Source organism: Brienomyrus brachyistius, chromosome 12 (genome assembly GCF_023856365.1).
Source record: "Brienomyrus brachyistius isolate T26 chromosome 12, BBRACH_0.4, whole genome shotgun sequence".
Taxonomy (NCBI): domain Eukaryota; kingdom Metazoa; phylum Chordata; class Actinopteri; order Osteoglossiformes; family Mormyridae; genus Brienomyrus; species Brienomyrus brachyistius.
In genome coordinates, this window is record NC_064544.1 from 17,704,952 (window position 1) to 17,723,472 (window position 18,521).

Genomic DNA, 18,521 nt, shown 5'->3' on the forward strand with positions numbered 1-18,521 from the left:
TCCAACAACAAGCAGGAGCCAGCGACATGGCCGACCTGGGGAAGAAGTACTGCGTGAACTGCCTGGCAGACGTGACGAACCTCAGGCTTCGCTGCACGGATTGCCAGGACATTGAATTGTGTCCGGAGTGTTTCTCCGCCGGGGCAGAAATAGGCAGCCATCGGCGATGGCACGGCTACCAGCAAGTGGACGGCGGGCGCTTCACTCTCTGGGGTCCCGAAGCAGAGGGAGGATGGACCAGCAGGGAAGAGCAGCTGCTGCTCGATGCGATCGAGCAGTTCGGCTTTGGCAACTGGGTAGGCTCTTCTACCTAGCTAGCAAGGACGTGCATAATCCTTACATTCATTAACAAAACTAGCTTCCTAGCCATTGCACATAAAAGTCGTTTAGTACCGAAACTCCTGCACATTTCTTGGAAGATGCATGTGTTATTTGATGGCCTTAACGATTGAGGATCTGATTCTGTTTATTTGAGGAGACATATCCTACTCTGAAGTCTAGGAGAGTACCCCTCTGCCATACCCATATGTGCAAGAGGCATGCAGTCGAGAAAATGAATGCATATAACATAAAGTAGCCAACACTGGTGGTTTCCGTAACCCCTGGAATCGCTGGTGTATATGCGTGTTCACTTATGGCGCTGAAAATATTTTGCTCAAAAGAGTAAAATACAGTTTTCCATGTAATTAGCAATGCATTTATTATTATGGGAAAACAGTGGGAACAACTACGGTTAAACTCGTTTTGTGTTAGGTCGTGTTTTCGAATTTGTCGTATATTATTCACGCTAAGTATAATAATAAATTAGGACTTCTCCAGTTAGTAAAGGTAACTCGCTCAGTAAAACAGTCGGTGCTTCTTGCAATTAATACTCGATACATATGCATAAATTATGTTTTTAGGTAATAATCAGCTGTATGAATTGCATTTTTTTGCTTCCTCGTTTTTTTATTATGAAATGTCACAATATAATTATACTTCTTATAGCAAAACAGATTTCACAACCTATGGTCTTAGCTGTGTATCATTGTGCAGAGTATCCACAACGCCTGTATCTCCGTGTTGACAGGAGGACATGGCCGCACACGTGGGGGCATCGCGGAGCCCGCAGGAGGTGATGGACCACTATGTCAGCATGTACATCCATGGCAACCTCGGCAAGGCCTGCATCCCTGACAGCATCCCCAACCGGGTGACGGACCACACATGCCCGAGCGGGGGCCCATTGTCCCCCAGCCTGACCACGCCCCTGCCCCCGCTGGACATCTCTGTCGCCGAGCAGCAGCAGCTGGGCTACATGCCGTTACGTGATGATTACGAGATCGAGTACGACCAGGAGGCGGAAAAGCTTATCAGCGGTCTGTCCGTCAACTACGACGACGATGACGTGGAGATAGAGATGAAGCGCGCCCACGTGGACATGTACGTCCGCAAGCTCCGTGAGCGACAGCGGCGCAAGAACATCGCCCGAGATTACAACCTGGTGCCCACCTTCCTGGGCAAGGACAAGAAGGACAAGGAGAAGGACAAGCCTGTCCTGGGTGGGGGCGGAGTCGGTGGGGTTGGGGGCGGGATCGGGGGTGGGGTTGGGTTGGGTGCAGCATCATCGGCACCTTTAGCGACCGTGGGCTCGTCGTCAGCTCCGGCTGTGCCCAAGCGCAAGATCACCAAGGAGGAGAAGGAGCAGCGGCTAAAACTGCGGGCACTGTGTCAGTTCATGGCCCATCGGGAGTTCGAGGAGTTCTTCGAGAACATGCACAAGGAACGGGCGCTGCGGGCCAAGGTGCGAGAGCTGCAGCGATACCGGCGCAACGGCATCACCAAGCTGGACGACTCTCTGGAGTACGAGGCGGCGCGGCACAAGCGTGAGAAGCGGAAGGAGAACAAGAGCGTGACGCAGTCAAAACGGGGAGGAGGGGGCGGGGCAGGTGGTGGGGGCGGAGCCGGAGGGGGCGGGGCCGGTGGCGTGAAGGAGGAAGGCAAGGAAGGTGAATTCTCCGCCATTGAGAACCTCTCAGGCTTCGAGCTGCTGTCGGACCGTGAGAAGGTCCTGTGCAACTCCCTGAACCTTAGCCCCATGCGTTACGTGACGGTGAAGACCATCATCATAAAAGACCACTTGCAGAAGAGGCAGGGCATTCCCGCCAAAAGCCGACTGCCCAGCTACTTGGACAAAGTCCTCAAAAAGAGGATCCTGAGCTTCCTGACGGAGAGTGGCTGGATATCGCGGGACGCCTCCTAGCAGTCACATTCTGCGTCTCGTCGCTCTCCCTGCAGGTTCCAGACGGGCCAAACTACTAGACTCTAATGCCATTGTTGGTTCCTTCCATCTTTTTTTCTACTTTCATCTAGCTTTTCTGCTTGTAAATTTGAAATGTACAATGTAAAAGCAAAGATCTATCCCTTAAAAAACTTAAAACACAAAGGGGGGGGGGGGGGTTCAGAAAGCTATTTTTCCAGATTGATCAGAATAATCCTCGTGCGTAGCTCTCCCAGGCAGGCTTTGGCAGGTGAGCATGAGATCTGCCTGGTCATTGGTAGCCTAGCGCTTCGCTAAGCGGCGGATCTTGGAGACCCCCGGTCTGGGAGGTGGATTCCGGATCCACAGGTTGTATGTTACTGTTATTTTCCATTAAAGTGTTCCGCACTGGTGCGCTACCGCAAGCCGGTTCTCATTGTGGGGATGCTCTTCCCCAAAAAGACACGAGTGTCTGTCGTCTGCAGCTGCGTTGCCTTTCCGTAGCAGAGATGTTCCTGGAATGAGGATTGAGAACTTTCAGATATAATGAATGTGTGTGTGTGAGAGAGAGAGAGCGAGTGAGTGAGTGAACAGTTGATACATCGCAGCTTGATCTTTGAGTTTTGTAACTCTTAAGTCGTCAGTGTAGCTCTAGATGCTTTGGAACAATTGTGGACAAAATGTGTGTAGCGTACACAGGGAGCTCGGGGTCTCGTGGAGGGCGATGACTTTGGTAATGTGACAGCCTTCTTTGTGTTCTCCATCTGCAGGGGCTTCTTGTTGGTCTCTGATGAAAATCACTCATACCTCTTCTGATCGGAGACTGCAGTTTCGACGCTAAGCTACAGAATCGTTCAGTGCCTGTGAGAGAGAACTGTTTCCAAGGAAGCTGCTTTAACATTTCCGCGGAGGGCATTACGCTTTTAATTTATGCCGTCAATGAAGCAAAAGGTGGACACAAAGCTCGAGTTTGCCAAACGGACATGTTTTAACGTCTATATTGCTGGAGGCCAAGGTCCACCTGCTTCCACGTTGATCGATTGTATTGTGAACCGTAGATGCTGAGCTATTATTTGGTTTTAACAAAGCATGTTCTATTTCCTTATTGGCTGTGGTAGTGCATAGGCTGGGTGTACCATCCAGAAATTAGTCAAAGAATCCATTGTGTATGTCTGTTACTGGTCTGTGCCTTCGTAATTTTCCGTCCCAACGGCAGCTATCATGGTTCACTGTCTTCCGCGGCTCATGTGGTCTATGAGTTTAGTCAGTCCCGTGTTCCAATTAAGAAACACTGATCTACAGCTGTGATTGGTTAAAACTGAAGCTGGGCGACTATGGCGTGAACGTGTACAGGAGGGGTGGGGGAGTAGCAGGAATGCTTTGGTTTGGGCTCATTTGTGCAATAACTTTGTGACTTGGCTAAAAACAGCTGCTCCCTAAATCATGTGGAATTCAGCGTCTTGGTAACTGTCCTTAAATGTCAGTCTAAAAAGTACCAAAAAAAAAAAAAAAACCTCAGTATAATTTGTCAGAAGTAATTCCTGTGTTGACTTGTGAGAATTTTAAGGGTCACTGCTGCCATCTGAATCTTGCATATTCTCCTTCAGAAGTCCGGAATTAGGAAGGCGTGCGGGTTTCACTTAGTTTCATTCCTGCTGCCAGCAAAAACGATGGAATAACCAAACCAGAGAGGTGCAGTGAAGGGAGGCCAGACTGTCTGAGAGCAGATTGACTTCTGGGAGCGGCTGCACAAGCGTCACTGCGCCTTAAAGGGCCGGGACTGGTTTGCGTCAGGTCGGTGTCATTGTAATGCTAATGGACAAGGTCACGGGGCAAGCAGTGCTACTTATAAGGGGCACTGTGGTAACCAGTGCTGCGGTAAGCTTGCAGTTGGTGTTGCTATGGGAAGGCGCCTGTGGGCCGTGGCGGTGTTAGCATGCTTCATTGGAAACGTGCGATGAAGAGTAGGTGGAATCTGGTGTACGAGTCGTTTATGTGGGATTCCCTCCTCCGGTGGAGGGTTTGGCATAGCGGCCGTGTGAAACAGAAGTGAGCGGGTGCTGTCCTGCAAAGGTGAGGCAGGAGGGCAGGACTGGGCGGAGGCCCCTGTACTTGGAGGACAGGGGCTCCTTGTTGAAAGCGAGACCCCTGGAGTTGGGGTCTGACCTGACGTAGGACCACACACTGTGTTTAAGAGCAGCTGATGAGGGCCAGTGGGGCTCGAACTAGGGGCAGATACATTGAAGAGAAGCCAGCAGACCAGCCGCTTAACGTTTTATTTGCCCCAAACGTGTATAAAAAAAGGCACATTACCAGAATACGGTGAATTATGCTGAGCGTCCGCTTCATTAATGAAGACAGACTGAATGTGTAGATCCCTGCCGTCGTTCTGCAGTGTCCCACGGGATGCATGCGCTTCTCATTAATGATTTACCTGCGATGCAAAGCGCCCTGCCGTCTGTGTTCTGTGGTGCTTCACTGTACTGTGAGAGCATGTTAAGTAGCCAGCCGCTTACCATCTGCATGTCCCGACACGCGTGTCTAACCTAGTGAGCCTAACACGCTGGATGTCTGCTAGCAATGATCGTTCACTGTTTGCTTTGTCCACTGTTTGTAACTGGGGGTGGGTCGGGAGGGGGGGTTGCTGTTTCGCATTTTGTAAATGCTCAGATGTTTTAATTTTCACTTTTTTATTTCCCAAAGATACCAGCAGTTAACAAAAAGATGCTAAATTTAAACAAAATCTTTACATTCTCCTTTCTGATGTCTTACATGTGATTTCTTAGTTTTTCTTGCATGTTAAGATTGGGGGGGAAAAAAGTATTAATCAGCAGTGCATTCAGATCTGATTGAAATAATTGGGTAATTTATTAATTCAAAGTCATTGTAAATAAAAAAAAAAAAGTATACCTGGCTTTTTCCATGGAAATATTTTCAGTTTGTATGTTATTTCATTGGGAATTTGTCAAATATTTTAGAAAATAAGTATTTTTTGTAAAATGAGTAAGACAGAGGACTATAAATGCTGATTCAAGAAATGTAAAGTATTTTATTTCCGGAACGTTTTTTACCTTTTGTAATAAGTAATAAAGAGTAAAGCGCAGAGGCTGTAGGTGTTGGGAGGCCCTCGGCCCCCGGGGCCCTTTGTGATGTCAAAGCTGTGAAGGGAGGCATCGGCGGGCCCCTCGCTCCATCGCTGCACGTGGCAGGTTGTCATTGTGTTTTGTATTAAAGTTCACATCCTTTACAGCTGTGTGTGTTCATCCTTATTTTTTCAGGCCTGTGGGGGGAGGAGGGGTGAAGGGTGTTATGCACGGAAGGTTGAGGGGGACAACGTGTGGCTCAGCAGGTCGGGATTCTGTGCCTGCAATCGGAAGGTCGGTGGATCAAATCCCAGGACTTGCTGCCTGACGCCACTATTAGGCACCAGATTTGTGTGTCTGTGAATGAGATGGGGTGAGCGAACAGTTTTTCCCCATGGAGGTGAATAATACATCACTATTCTATATCACATGAACATCTGGATTACACACAAGCCTTCATCCATTAGTGTAAAGGCATTTGATGACAGGTTCCGTGCTTTGGGGACAGGTTAACGTCAGAACCTGCAATTCTGTGAGTGGGCGAATGTTATTCTTACAGATGCTTTTTACACCCATTCTGGCTTCAGTGGGTATTTTTTTTCTCCCTCCCTTAGGGAAGCGTCCTTTTAACAAACTCCAGTCACGTTATGGTGTCATGCAGCGCACGCGTCGGCCGGGAGCAATCTGCTGTTGCCATGGTTTCTCGCTTATTAGCGTGCTCGTGGACGTCTCCGCTGCATACGGCGGATGCTACCCTCTTTGTTGCAGGCTGACTATAAAGCTCAATGCCCGTCCAGCGGACACCCGCTGTGTGTGTGTGTGTGCGCGCGCACGTCCATGACCTTGACACATAGTGAAAGACTAAAGCAGATCTTCATATTTTGGCAGGGAAAGCTGCAGGACAAAAAAAGGGCTTTTCGAGTCCAAGATGCTAAGCTAGTTGTGGTAGCCGATCTATTTGACATTCAGCAGATGCCTTCAGAAAAAAACTTTGAAGAAGCTTCTTCGCGATCTGGGCAGCATACTGATACGCAGAGTAACTATACGGTGTCACCACACCCCCTAGCAACGCAGTATCTGCCATCAGCGATCTGGGAAGATGACTGGTGACTGTTGAGTCTGCCATCCTTAAGCTACCTGTCAGGATTATGTCGTTTCGCCAGTGCGTAGGACCTTCACCCCTGCTCCTCTGAGCTTCAGCTTGTGTGCCTCCTCCACCTCTGGGCTTTGAACACGCTATAATACTCACAGTGACAGAAACAAAAGGAATCAACACACTGAAAGGGGTGCGAATACCTCCAGTTATTACAGATATACACCATTGAGCCCAAACATTATAACCACTCTCGCGTGACATGTACAATCTTCACCATCTCGTTAAACACTGCACATCAAGGTCTGGGATATATTATTTAGCAAACCGGCATTCAGTACTAGCAGCCAACGTGTGGAATACAGAATAACAGGGCAGGAGAAAATATCCAAGTGACTTTTGTAAGGGTCAAGTAATTAGAGTCAGACAAATGGATCCAAGTGTCTTAGAAACGGCTTGGATTGGGGGGGGTAGCCGACAGCCGGCCTGGATGAGTACCTGCTGAGAGTGGTGCGGGGGGAGAGAAGCCACAATCGGCGACAGGGGGGTCCGGCAGCTAAGACTCGTCAATGTGGGATGCTAGCAAAGGTTATCCTGCGTAGTACCACTGAAGCGCAAACGGTAGGTAATTCTGATGAAGGGCTGCATAACCGCAGCTTAGACTTCTCAGTCCAACGCATCCCACAGATGCTTGACACATACGCAGCCATCCGTGACGCAACAGAAAATGGGATTCTTCAGACCAGGCAACCTTCTTCCATCGCGCCAAGGTTCAGTTTCAATGCATTTGTGCCCATCGTCGGTGGCCAGGGCTCAGCATAGACGCTCTGATTGGCCCGCGGCGACACTGTGTGTTGTGATATCACTCACGTGACCTTTATCGAAATTATCTGCCATTTGTGCCTCAGTCGTACCACACAGGGTGGCCTTCGTTCACATCCCACCCCGTCGGCGGATCGTGGCCTCACACCACTCTTAGTGCATGCTCACCACAGCTGACCATGAGCACCCCCCATCCCTTGCCGTTTCAGAGAAGCTCGGACCCATTTGTTTGCCTGTAACGATTTGGCCCATATCATAGTCACTCGGATCTTTACCCCTGCCCTGTCGTCCGCATTCAATGTCAACTAAAAGTACTGAATGTTAGGATACTGTCTAATATATCCCAGACCTTGACACGTACAGTTTAATGAGACAATCAATGTTATTCACTTCACATTGAGATGGTCTTAATAATTTCGGCTCATCTGTGTATATATTGAGTGTCTTGGTCCTGACTTCCTCATCATAGATAATACACACTGATGTTCTGTAACTTGTGGTAGGGAATTTAAATATGTACTTTATAACAGAAAAAGGATTTACAGTTTCCAACAGACATACTTCAATTAATCAATTAATTTCAGTTCATATTTTCAGTCTCTGCTTACAAGGAATGCAAACTTGGAATTCCCATGGCTGTTTCCCCAGCAGACCAGGTCTGAATGACTCGCTTATCACATCCCCCTACAGAAGCAGTTTTCGGCTTTTCCTCGCATTTTATTAGACAAAAACGGGGTCAGCCTGAAAGATAAACACATTTCCTGCTCGTCTCCATGCTGGGACTTGCTGACAGAGGCCTTTAATTTATATGATCAACTGTCTATCCTGGTCCACACAACTCACCCAGCTGAGTACATACAGAAAAGGTGATGAATAGGCTAAAATTTCACTTACAATTATGTAAGTAACAATTTATATATATATATATATATATATATATATATATATATATATATATATATATATATATATATATATATATATATATATACACATACATACACACACACACACAGGTCTGGAAAATGTTACCTACAGATCTCTGTAGACCTTGTGACGTTTAGAAAAAACAAAATACAGTGATGACAGGTTGTGCTTGAAGTCCAGAAAAACATCATTCAGTTGTTGGATTTCCGACCTGCAGGCACCAGGCAGAACGCCGGCTGTGCCCACAGAGACCTGTCACCTTCATCAGGGAACATGCTAAGGAGCTTTGGCCACACCCACCAGAGCTGGCCTCAGAGTGCGGCCGTGCAGCTTGTAGCCCACCTTGGTGACTATGGCAACCGTGCCCGGCTCCTTGCCCTCTACAGGGGCGTGGAAGAGCGCTTCGTGTTCATACGGGTCAAACCTTTGCCCTTCTGGGCTGAGTTTGATCAAGCCGTGCTTGGTGAACACCTTCTGGATCTGCATCTCTGTCATCACCAGCCCGTCATACAAGTTCTTCAGGTGGGGGTTGTCCTCCTTCACCTCCTCTTTGGGCACGCTCTGCGTCGCCTTCTCCAGGATATCGGCTACTTCCAGCAGGTCTTTGCAGAAACCCTGAATTCCTGGTCAGATTGTTTCTCGTCAGTAACTTCACGCCATGAACGTGGCACAACTACTAAAACCCAACATTAAGAAACAAGTTCTCTTATGCCAGCAAAATCCATGCTTTCTGTTTATTTGAACATGCACCTTAACGCAAAAAGGAACTGTCACTGCAGATTGTAACAAGCAACAGATTTAGACACTGAATTACGTGCTTAAACCTTTTTCTATCGACGCGCCTGAACACTTATCCATCCATACACCCAGGCTCCATACACCCCCTTGTCCTATGCAGGGTGACAGGGCTCCAGAGCTTATCCTGGAAACAACAGGCACAAGCCAGAGAATAACCCAGGATGGGGCACCAGCCCATAGCAGAATTCTGATACTTATGTACCGTATAACTTTGCATCTTCCACCAGCTTCTGGCTCCGCTGTCGTAGATTTTCAGTGTCTGCCAGGGCTCTCCTGTATTTGTCCTGTTAGTGCCAGATTACAGGAAAACATGTCAGGTAAGGGCCCTTACCGGAAAGCAACACCAAAGGCCTCTCTAAAAATCAATAAGTAACTTCATCTCTTTACTCTACAAATTAGCAGCGTCCAATGAGGGCGCCCGACATGTTCAAAAGTCCTGTCAGCTAAAAATGCAAATCCAACCTGTTCCTTAAGAGAGATTACTGAAACCTAGGAAACCTCAAGGGCAATGACCAGTCGGGACACAAGGGGGCGCACCAGGGACAACTCCCACGGAAGGTGCTCTCACCGTGATGTCCTTCAGCTGCTCCTCCAGCTGGGCCTTCTCCTCTGCCAGCGCCTTCTCCGCTGCGTTTACCTCCACCTTGGGGGCACCATTGTCCTCCTCAGGGCTCTGCCCGTGGTTCTTCTGTGGGGCAGCTGCACACAGGAGACGGGGCGCCACCCTGTGGTGAGTGGAGGAAGCACTTATTTGAAATGTAACGTTCCAGCACTTTAGGAATAAGATCCAACATGCTTCAGCTGGGTAAATGCAAGATCCAGGTAGTAGTGGCTCAAATTCATTAAAACCAACTACAATACTATCACCACGATCTTTAACTATAATGAGGAATAGGGTTTTAGAATAACTGGTGAAGACCAAGGGAATTTAATTCTTCATGAAGTCCGACCAAGGGGTAAAGCAGTTAACCTGCTTGACATGAGATCCCAAGATTTCAGAATCAGAATCAGAATGGACTTTATTGCCAAATGTTGAGCAGGTTTACAACATCAGGAAATTGCTGCGGTGTTCAGTGCGATATTATACAATACAGAGGGAGACAGTCGGTTAGATAAATAAATAAACTCAAGTGCAATATTATGGGCAGTACTTAAATAAACATAGAGTAAAAAAAAGTTCCTTTGCTGAGCAGATTGATATATTTACAAGAGTGCAGGTGAAGTAGAACCGGAGCGACGGTTTTATTCAGTAGAGTGCATTTCGACATGCCGACATTGACAATTCCTTTTAAATGTGACCGCCTGTCTTTGCGAATCTGAATTCGAATCACCAAATACTGACCCGCACGTTTCGCATGAGTGGCAGGATTTGCCACTACAAAATGTTGGCGATATTCATCAGTAAGAATTCGAGCCCGCACTTAGGGCATTTATATTCAATTAGCAAGTGCCGTGCAACAGAACGAAACGCAGCTAGCTATTCCGCAACACATAAATAGGGAAATCGTTCGGGAACATACTACTCAGAAATTAAAAGTTATCCCGTTCAGCTGCTGTTATAATACCTAAAGAAAGCTCAGACACGAGGTTATGACAGCATCGTCACTGCAACTAAGACCCATATAAGCCCCTTTGTCATGCTAAGATTTTTTTAGTTAAATAATTTTGTTCTGGAAGCTATCCCTTTAGCGGACTCCTTTTACCTTAATAAAGCAGGTGATGCCACAATAGCATAACTCTGCCTCACAGCCCGTACGCACCAGCTCGCCATTTTCGGTCGGTCGCAGCTCACACACGCTGACGGCGCAAATAAACGTGCTGTCCATGGTATTGAGTCTGAACCAATCATAGCGCGAGGCCGCCGACGCCCTTCAAAACGTCCAATGACAGGGCGCGCACGTCTCTGTTCAAGTAGTTTGGTTGAAATCACGCAGAAGGTCGGCGCACGTGACCAAGGACGATTTCCAGGGTAAGGTTAAGCCGGGCGGAGTCAGTATGTATGACTGCGGCTTTTTCTCAATCGTCTCTCACTGGCCAACACAACTTATTACCTTTACATATTTCACTAGACACCACTGCCCAAAGCGTCGTAGAAATGAGGAAAGCTTGTGATCAGGGTTAGTGAGCTCCCTGAGGTAGTTTTTGAGGTTAAGGGCCTTGATTAATTGCATGATTACTCATCACAGAACTTGAACGCACATACTTTCAGATAAAGATACAAACTTCCTTACATAAGGTCATACTCTGTGTCCTAGTTAGCACTGATGAAATTTAACATATGTTACACATTGAAAATGAATCACGTTTAGGGAAAAAAATATAAAGAAACAAATTATAAACTCAGAACTCTTTTGCCTTGCGGTTCGGTGTAAACGCAGTTAACACCGAGAGGAGTGCAGATAACAGGACACAGTGAAAACAGGAATGAAGGACAACTACCCAGTGCAATCATAACAGAGTACAGTGGTGTTTTTAAATAATAACAAATACTTTAATTGACATTAGTACTGATTCATGTCACAGATCAAAATGAGTTTCTTGTTTTATACGTTACATATTGTCTCTTACATAATTCATCATCAGTACCACCTTACATCCACCACTCAGGAACTACGTGTTTAATCTTTCTTCCCCAGACATGTAGTAAAGAGATGAGAGCTGGATGTCAGATAAGCACATTTACCAGCAGATCTTTCAGATTTCTCCCAATATTGCAGCTTTCGCTGATCAATGTAAAATTTCATGTATTTTTCTTAATTCACAGGATTAAAGGTTAAATGATTTATTAAATCAGGGAGGCTAGCTGTACGTGTCACATCGGAGTGCTAGCCATTCATCCTCCCATTCAATTAATAGAGTTTGCTGCTTATAAAGTACAATTAAGATGGACTTTACAGATCCCTGCGGAAATTATGGAGACGACTAATCTTCCATGTGTTATTTTTCAATTATTAATTTGTGTTTCAAAGCAGAGAGACTTCTTAGCTAATTCAGCAGTAACTACTACAGTGTCACTACTATTAGAAAAAAAACAGTAAAAACAGTTTCCATGAATACCCCATAAACCTTAAGTTACGATAGACTTTGCATTCCATCGCCCTTCCCTGTGTCTGAGCACGACAGGAAGTCAAATCCTTGTTACTCTGCTGTCTACAGGAAGTAACTGCACTCCACCCCTTAACCAGGGCTGTCTTTAAACACTGATGAACTTTTAAATAAAAAAAATATATATTTCTACTTATTCTCTTTTTCTTAATTTATGTTCTACGTTGTCTGTGAATGTACATACCAATGTTGTCAAATTGTGGGTAGTGGTGGCTTAATGGTTAGGGAAGTGCACTTATAAGTGAAAGATTGCTGGTTCTAATCCCCGACCAGCAAGTCGCCACTGAGGTACCCTGAGCAAGGTGCCACCCCAAGCACTGCTCCCTGGGTGCTGAATTAGTTGCCCCCTGCTATGTCACTACATCACATATGGGTTAAATGCAGAGGGCAGGTTTCGTTGTTGGGTAATGTGGTGTGTCAACACTGATTACCAAATTCTAAATATACAGCACAATTTTTTGTTTCACTCATTTCACAATTTATGGCTGTGCGTCTGTGAATAATAGATATTTTTCTGCAAACTGCAGCCTGGCTCTTCCCTGCTTCTCATTAATGAAGGGCTTCTTCCTTGCTTTATGGGACTTCAGTCCTGCTTCTAGGAGCCTGATACACACTGTCCTAGCAGTGCACTTCACACCTGCACTTAATGCTTCCCATTCCTATTGAAGGTCACTTGATGTCATCCTTCGATGCATGGGAAACTGTCGTTTACGCCTATGCACAATCTGGCAACTTCACCTCGGCATGTTTTGGGACTATGGGGGGGGGGGGAGAGGAGAACCTGGAGGAAAGCCCACGGTGACACGGGGAGAAGGTGCCGATTCCACAGGGAAATCCCATGGCAAACAGAGCCATATAAGCCAGTGACTCTCAAATAAGCGATGGAGGGGGGTGGCTGTGGGTGGATCCCAGATCCCAGATCAGTGAGGAGAATAAAACTCGTATCAGCATGTTGCAGCTCTGCGGTTTGGCGTGGCTGCTGCATATGCATGGAGCCCCACTGCTGTACTATACCCTGACAAGTACCGAGGGCACAGACCGCTTCATTTATTCACACAATCCTCTCCCACTGTCCTGTCACCCTGACCCACAGCGTCTCTGCTTTGATGACTTTGGCAGATCGTGTGTCACGTTCAAAGGATGACAGCAATATGACAAGCGCTTTTCCTGAAAGATGTATGAGTAATATACTGGCTAGAATGAGGTGCCAAAGAAATTTCCCACTTCAGTGATAATATGATTTCACAATGGGGATGACAATCCTTACACGGATCTGTTTTTACACAAAGACGAGCAGGAGTGAAGCAGGAGACACGGGCAGTAACCAAGAACCAGGCAGGTAGAGGGCAGAAGCGGCTTTCTAATGCCGGAGATGACCGTCAACTTACCTGCCAGTTTCCCATGCATCGAAGGATGACATCAAGTGACCTTCAAAAGGAATGGGAAACATTAAGTGGTGTGAAGTGCACTGCTAGGACAGTGTGTATCAGGCTCCTAGAGTCAGGACTGAAGAGCCATACAGCAAGGAAGAAACCCTTCATTAATGAGTAACAGAGAAGAGCCAGGCTGGAGTTTGCAAAAAAAAAATTAAAAATCCATATTTTGCACAGATGAATTTCCATAAACTGAGAAATGAGTGAAACTAAAACTGTTGCTGTGGTCTCTTAATTTTTTCCAGAGCTGTATGTTAATTGCTTTAAATTCATAATGTCTGACACTCAAAATTATGGCTCACATCTGGTCATAATGTTCCATAACTTACAATAAAAAAATGATGGTATTGGGATTGTATTAGTAGATTTTTCATGCTGAGGAAAGTCAGAGACAACAATGATGTCATACAGGGGCAATCCTTGGATTTGATCCACAGGGGGCTCAGCCACCAATAGAATATGTACAAATATGTGGGATAAAAAGGTTACATGGATTTATAAGATTTTTTTCAGAGGGGCTATGATAGAAAATAGGGTGGCTGCATTGCGTCTGGAATAGCCTGTGATGTGCGACACATTACATAATGCAGGGAGAACAACGGTGCTGCTGTTTGATGTCGAGTGGGAAAGGAGAACGTGGGGGAAAGTTATTCCATCTTTTTAATTAAAAGCGTAGCAGTGGTGATGTTTGTATCTGTGCTTTGTAGGATATGGATACGCTGGTGTTATGGCATATCAGTGACAATAACTACTAAAATATAAGCCTCTTTTTCTGATCATTTTATAATTAAACAGCAAAGGCATCGTGTACTTCTACGCTCGAAGACTTTGAATGATCTCTGTTGTATTTGAGTGAATATGACAAGTCATAATATGGCCTGGAACATATAAAGTCTAGCTGAACTCTCAGTGGATTTTAAGCACATCCCTTGTACAGAAAACACCCCTCCCCCAACTTTTATATCCGAAACTCCCCAAACAATGAAAATTTTGCTTTGCATATTCATGAGCTGACAGCATCATAGGGCAATCACCTCTCTCTCTCTCTCTCTCTCTCTCTCTCTCTCTCTCTCTTCTATGGCCTGTCTGTGTACTGTATCTTTCCCCCTATTTCTCTCCCTCTCTTTCCTGGTCTGTCTGTATATCTCTTTTTTCTGGCCTGTCTTTATCTCTTCTCGTCTTCTTTTCTGGCCTGTCTATCTCTCTCTCCCTCTCTTCTCTTGCCTTTCTGTATATCTCTCTGTGTCTTTCCTGGTCTGTCTGTGCATCTCTCTCTCTCTCTCTCTCTATCTCTCTATCTCCTTTTTTTCTCTTGCCTGTCTGCGTATCTCTCTCCTTCCTTTTCAGCGTAATTTCTTCTGTCTCGATGATTTTTATCCCTGTTGCCGTAACAGCGGCCCCAGCCACCATGTCTGGATCTGTCACAGTATTTGTAGTGCCTATCTGGGTCAAAGCGGCTCTTCCATAAACAGTCATTAGGGCCCCACCTCCCAGAGGACCTGTGCTCAGCCTCTCTGTCGTTGTTAACTGTGATTCGTGAAAATAATTACAGGCCATTTGCAAGTCAGCCGGCTGACGCCGCAAGCTGAAATAAAGTTTGTTAAACAGCTTGGAATTTTTTTTAACGCCTGTCTGTCAGATCTGACAGATTTTTGGGCGAGACACGCGTTCATTATTAACGAAACACTACCTTTGGTAATAAATGTCTACGTGTCAAAGGAAAGATGAGACGGACCTTACAGGAGGCTGTTGTGCTGTCGGTTGGCTGTCACACTCACATCCACCTCTCCCAACGCCTTTGTTCCTATGCTGCTGTTTAATTGGCTCGGTACTGAGCAGCGGTACTCGCTCGCTAACCCAAGTCCTGCTGCAGGCACCAGTGGGATCAGCTAATGCACCTGCCGTATGGTCAAGTTGATTACCGACCACAATTTGCAAACTTTAGGAAACCACTCAAGATATTAACTATCTCTAGATAACAAGAAAGCTTGACGAAATATTCATCAATGGAAACACGAAGTGGGCCAGTCATCTTAGGAAAGACACTGTTAGGGCTGCTTGAATGCAGCAGTGGTGAGAAGTGTCTAGTTCACAGAGAGGAACCCATTACTGACCTCGGTGGCAGGCAACTGTACACTGGGCCCTGGGGCAAAAATGGACCATGCCCCCCCTCCCCCTTTTCCAAATTCACACCTAGGGCCTGCTTATATCAGTTGTAGCAGGTGCAGATGATGAAATTTAAGCAGCCTCCAAATACAGTACCCATAATGCATTGCAGTAATTAGCATATTCCACAATTTTACTTTTTTTGTTAAATACTCCTCTCAACAACATAGTTTGACTACAAAACACACAAAACAAACTATTACATTTCATTATTATTTTAAGTGTTGTACCAAATTTTTTTTTGTTATGACTCCCACCAAAATGAATTGTTGACAGAAAAATGAACGATATAAAATATATAATATGTATACTGTGAGTGCCTTAATTCTCAGAAATGTTTAGTTTGTATGTGAGGTTTGCTGGAGGCGGGGGTCCTGCCCCTTCTACCTGCTTTTTACTGCAGTGCATGATGGGTATGGTATTGAAATAAGCGCCAGAACACCACAGCTTTTACAGATACCTGAACAAAACCCGAACTGATCATCCATTTCTCAGGAAGAGCAGGAAGCCACACCCAGCAAGCAATAGGCACATGCCACAAGAATAATGACAGCCCATTACAAATCACACATATATATGTATATACATACAACCACAGGCGATTTAGAGACGACACATGCTTGTAGACTGGGAGGAAATACGGAGCGTAACCAGGGGAGAAATCAAAGTTCAGGCTGCAGTTTCAGGTGTGATACCACTGTTCTGCCAGAAGAGGTCACTCACACCAATCATACAGGCTGTCAAAGAACTCCAGAATCTCCTGCATGGGGTACTGGCACAAACCAAAGGAGCGGATCCCAAAGCACGGATCCCGGGTCCTATCAGCAGTAGAAGGCATTCACAAACATGCGTTTTTGAACAGAGTGAAAGAGAGTAACGTCCTTTGAGAAAGGCAGCTGGCACTTCTGTCTCCAGAAGCCATCAGCGTTCAGTCACTCTGCCTTCAAGAAGGACACACGTATCTCTCCCTCGTCTTTATCGGAATTTCAAATCTTCCCACACTGTTTCTTTGGTCCCATCACTTTGATCATTAATAATAAGCTTTCCGACTGTTATGCAGTTGTCTCTGTCTTGGAGTACATTGAGCTTAATTGGCTCTTAGTGCCCAATAGTAAACCCCACCCAGAGCAACCGGGATTAGGTACGGAAACCTACTAAAGGTTTGCAAGGACCTGTTGTCGATTCAGTCAAACATCTAGTGTTCATTGAGACACCACCGATCTTTCCCCTTTCACCATTCCTTTTGCACTGACCAAAGTAGCTCCCAGGGAGTGAAGCAGTGGGTTAAAATCATTTGCATCTGCATTTTATTTATGGCACATGAAGGATTTATCTGCTGTGGGCTGCCTGTCAGATTATCGGTACAGAACTGAATCTGGCTGAGCATGATTAATTTCAGTATGATCACTGCGGCATCTCGGAGTATGTCAGATCAAACTAAGGAAACGTCAGCCTCGATTGGGATATTGCTTAGGAGTAATGGAACGATCCACCGGCGGAGTGCTGACGGTGCGACTTCAGCGCCTACGTCGTTACTCCTGTCACCATAAAACCGGTATCACAATCTGTATTTATCTCGGTATCCGTGGCTCGCCTCCCTTGATGCAGTATACATACTGAGATTACATGCTTTTTTCTATGATTTGTAATAAGAACAGGAATATGACAGCACATGTCGAAGGGCAATGAGCGAGAACCGCGTTCCCAATGCACGACTAAGCCAATCAAGCAAACGTGTATGAGAAGGACTGTATAACTGCACTCAGGGATAAAATCAAGTTTTGTTGAGAGCCCAGCTGAAAGGAGAGAGCTTTGGAGGCTGACGGAGCGCTCCCCCACCTCCTTGCCTGTCTCCCCCACCCCCCATGTTGTACCCATCAAAGATTCATGCAGCAGCTGCTCACGTATAGCCCTTTATAACATCAGAAATAAGCCATCCATAAACAATGACGAATCAAACAAACACAGGGCCAGCCCAAACACAGTAAAATGGATCCCATCGTGTACTCGTGAGAAATAAAGCGTCACCTAATCGGACGGGCTCTCACTTGATACCTTGAATCCTCCGTGCTTTGTGTGGCAGGTAGGGTTTTGGTCGCCTGCCTCCCGCTCCATTTTTGCATGGTAATTGGGTCTTCGGGGGGCACTTACGGTAATGAGCTATAGGATTAATTTGAATCTTTGACCCCCTGCCCTTTTTCCACAACACCGCAAATCCTGACTGTTATATAGCTCCATATACTGTACGGAGCGGCTACTCACTTTTGGCAGGATGACAAAAAAGCAGAAAAAGCGCTGTTTTGTTAAATGATCGCCAAGGCCACAACGGCACAACAACATAAATTCATCCCAAATGTTTTAAAGAAAAGTAACAATTCATGGAGCTTCTTTACAAATGATGTAAGGTAAATTCACCAAAAAGGCTGCATCTGTTACGGAGAAATCTTATCATCACAGCTGCAGTATATAAAAATCAGCGAACTTGTAGACCATCAAAAATAAAGCTGTTAGATAGCTGTTTCTGCTATTATTCAAATTTAATGTAAATATAGATCAAATCCATACGTATTTTTCCGGTTACTCTCAAGACACTGAATGGTACGTTGTAATATGCTGCTCTTAAAACAATAACAATGCATGTGTTCTTGCCAGCTACTTAATCTACCTCTGTGATGAAATGCTGGCTTCTCTATTGCCGTTTTTGTCGCTTGGATGCACCGTCCCGTTAATCACTGTCACCGCGTCGGCCTCTCGCTCCCGATGACAGTGTCCGCTAGGTGGCAGCATCGCCGCTCTCTCCGCGCCCGGCGGCCCGGCGCACCGACACGGCCACGTTGTTCCCAGTGTATACCCTC

General features: G+C 46.0%; 2 protein-coding genes across 2 annotated transcripts; one reads left to right on the forward strand and one right to left on the reverse strand.

Moving 5' to 3' along the window:
- Positions 1–26: 26 nt before the first annotated feature.
- Positions 27–5,486, forward strand: tada2b (transcriptional adaptor 2B). Its single transcript, XM_048971467.1, has 2 exons — positions 27–296; positions 1,070–5,486. Exons 1-2 carry the CDS (start codon positions 27–29, stop codon positions 2,240–2,242), a joined length of 1,443 nt encoding a protein of 480 aa, XP_048827424.1. The 3' UTR covers positions 2,243–5,486.
- Positions 5,487–8,252: 2,766 nt separating this feature from the next.
- grpel1 (GrpE-like 1, mitochondrial) lies at positions 8,253–10,791 on the reverse strand. The gene is made up of 4 exons (XM_048971468.1): positions 10,666–10,791; positions 9,531–9,687; positions 9,165–9,246; positions 8,253–8,787 (listed from the first exon to the last, which is right to left on the reverse strand). Exons 1-4 carry the CDS (start codon positions 10,731–10,733, stop codon positions 8,441–8,443), a joined length of 654 nt encoding a protein of 217 aa, XP_048827425.1. The 5' UTR covers positions 10,734–10,791; the 3' UTR covers positions 8,253–8,440.
- Positions 10,792–18,521: the final 7,730 nt, after the last annotated feature.

Bases quoted from the DNA above. Each gene is read 5' to 3' on its own strand.
- tada2b (XM_048971467.1), top strand. From the start codon at position 27: ATGGCCGACCTGGGGAAGAAGTACTGCGTGAACTGCCTGGCAGACGTG. The intron at 297-1,069 runs GTAGGCTCTTCT...CCGTGTTGACAG, and splicing joins AGTTCGGCTTTGGCAACTGG to GAGGACATGGCCGCACACGT.
- grpel1 (XM_048971468.1), bottom strand. From the start codon at position 10,733: ATGGCGAGCTGGTGCGTACGGGCTGTGAGGCAGAGTTATGCTATTGTG. The intron at 9,247-9,530 runs GTGAGAGCACCT...TGGCACTAACAG, and splicing joins AGCAGCTGAAGGACATCACG to GACAAATACAGGAGAGCCCT. The intron at 8,788-9,164 runs GTACATAAGTAT...CAATCTGACCAG, and splicing joins GGAAGATGCAAAGTTATACG to GAATTCAGGGTTTCTGCAAA.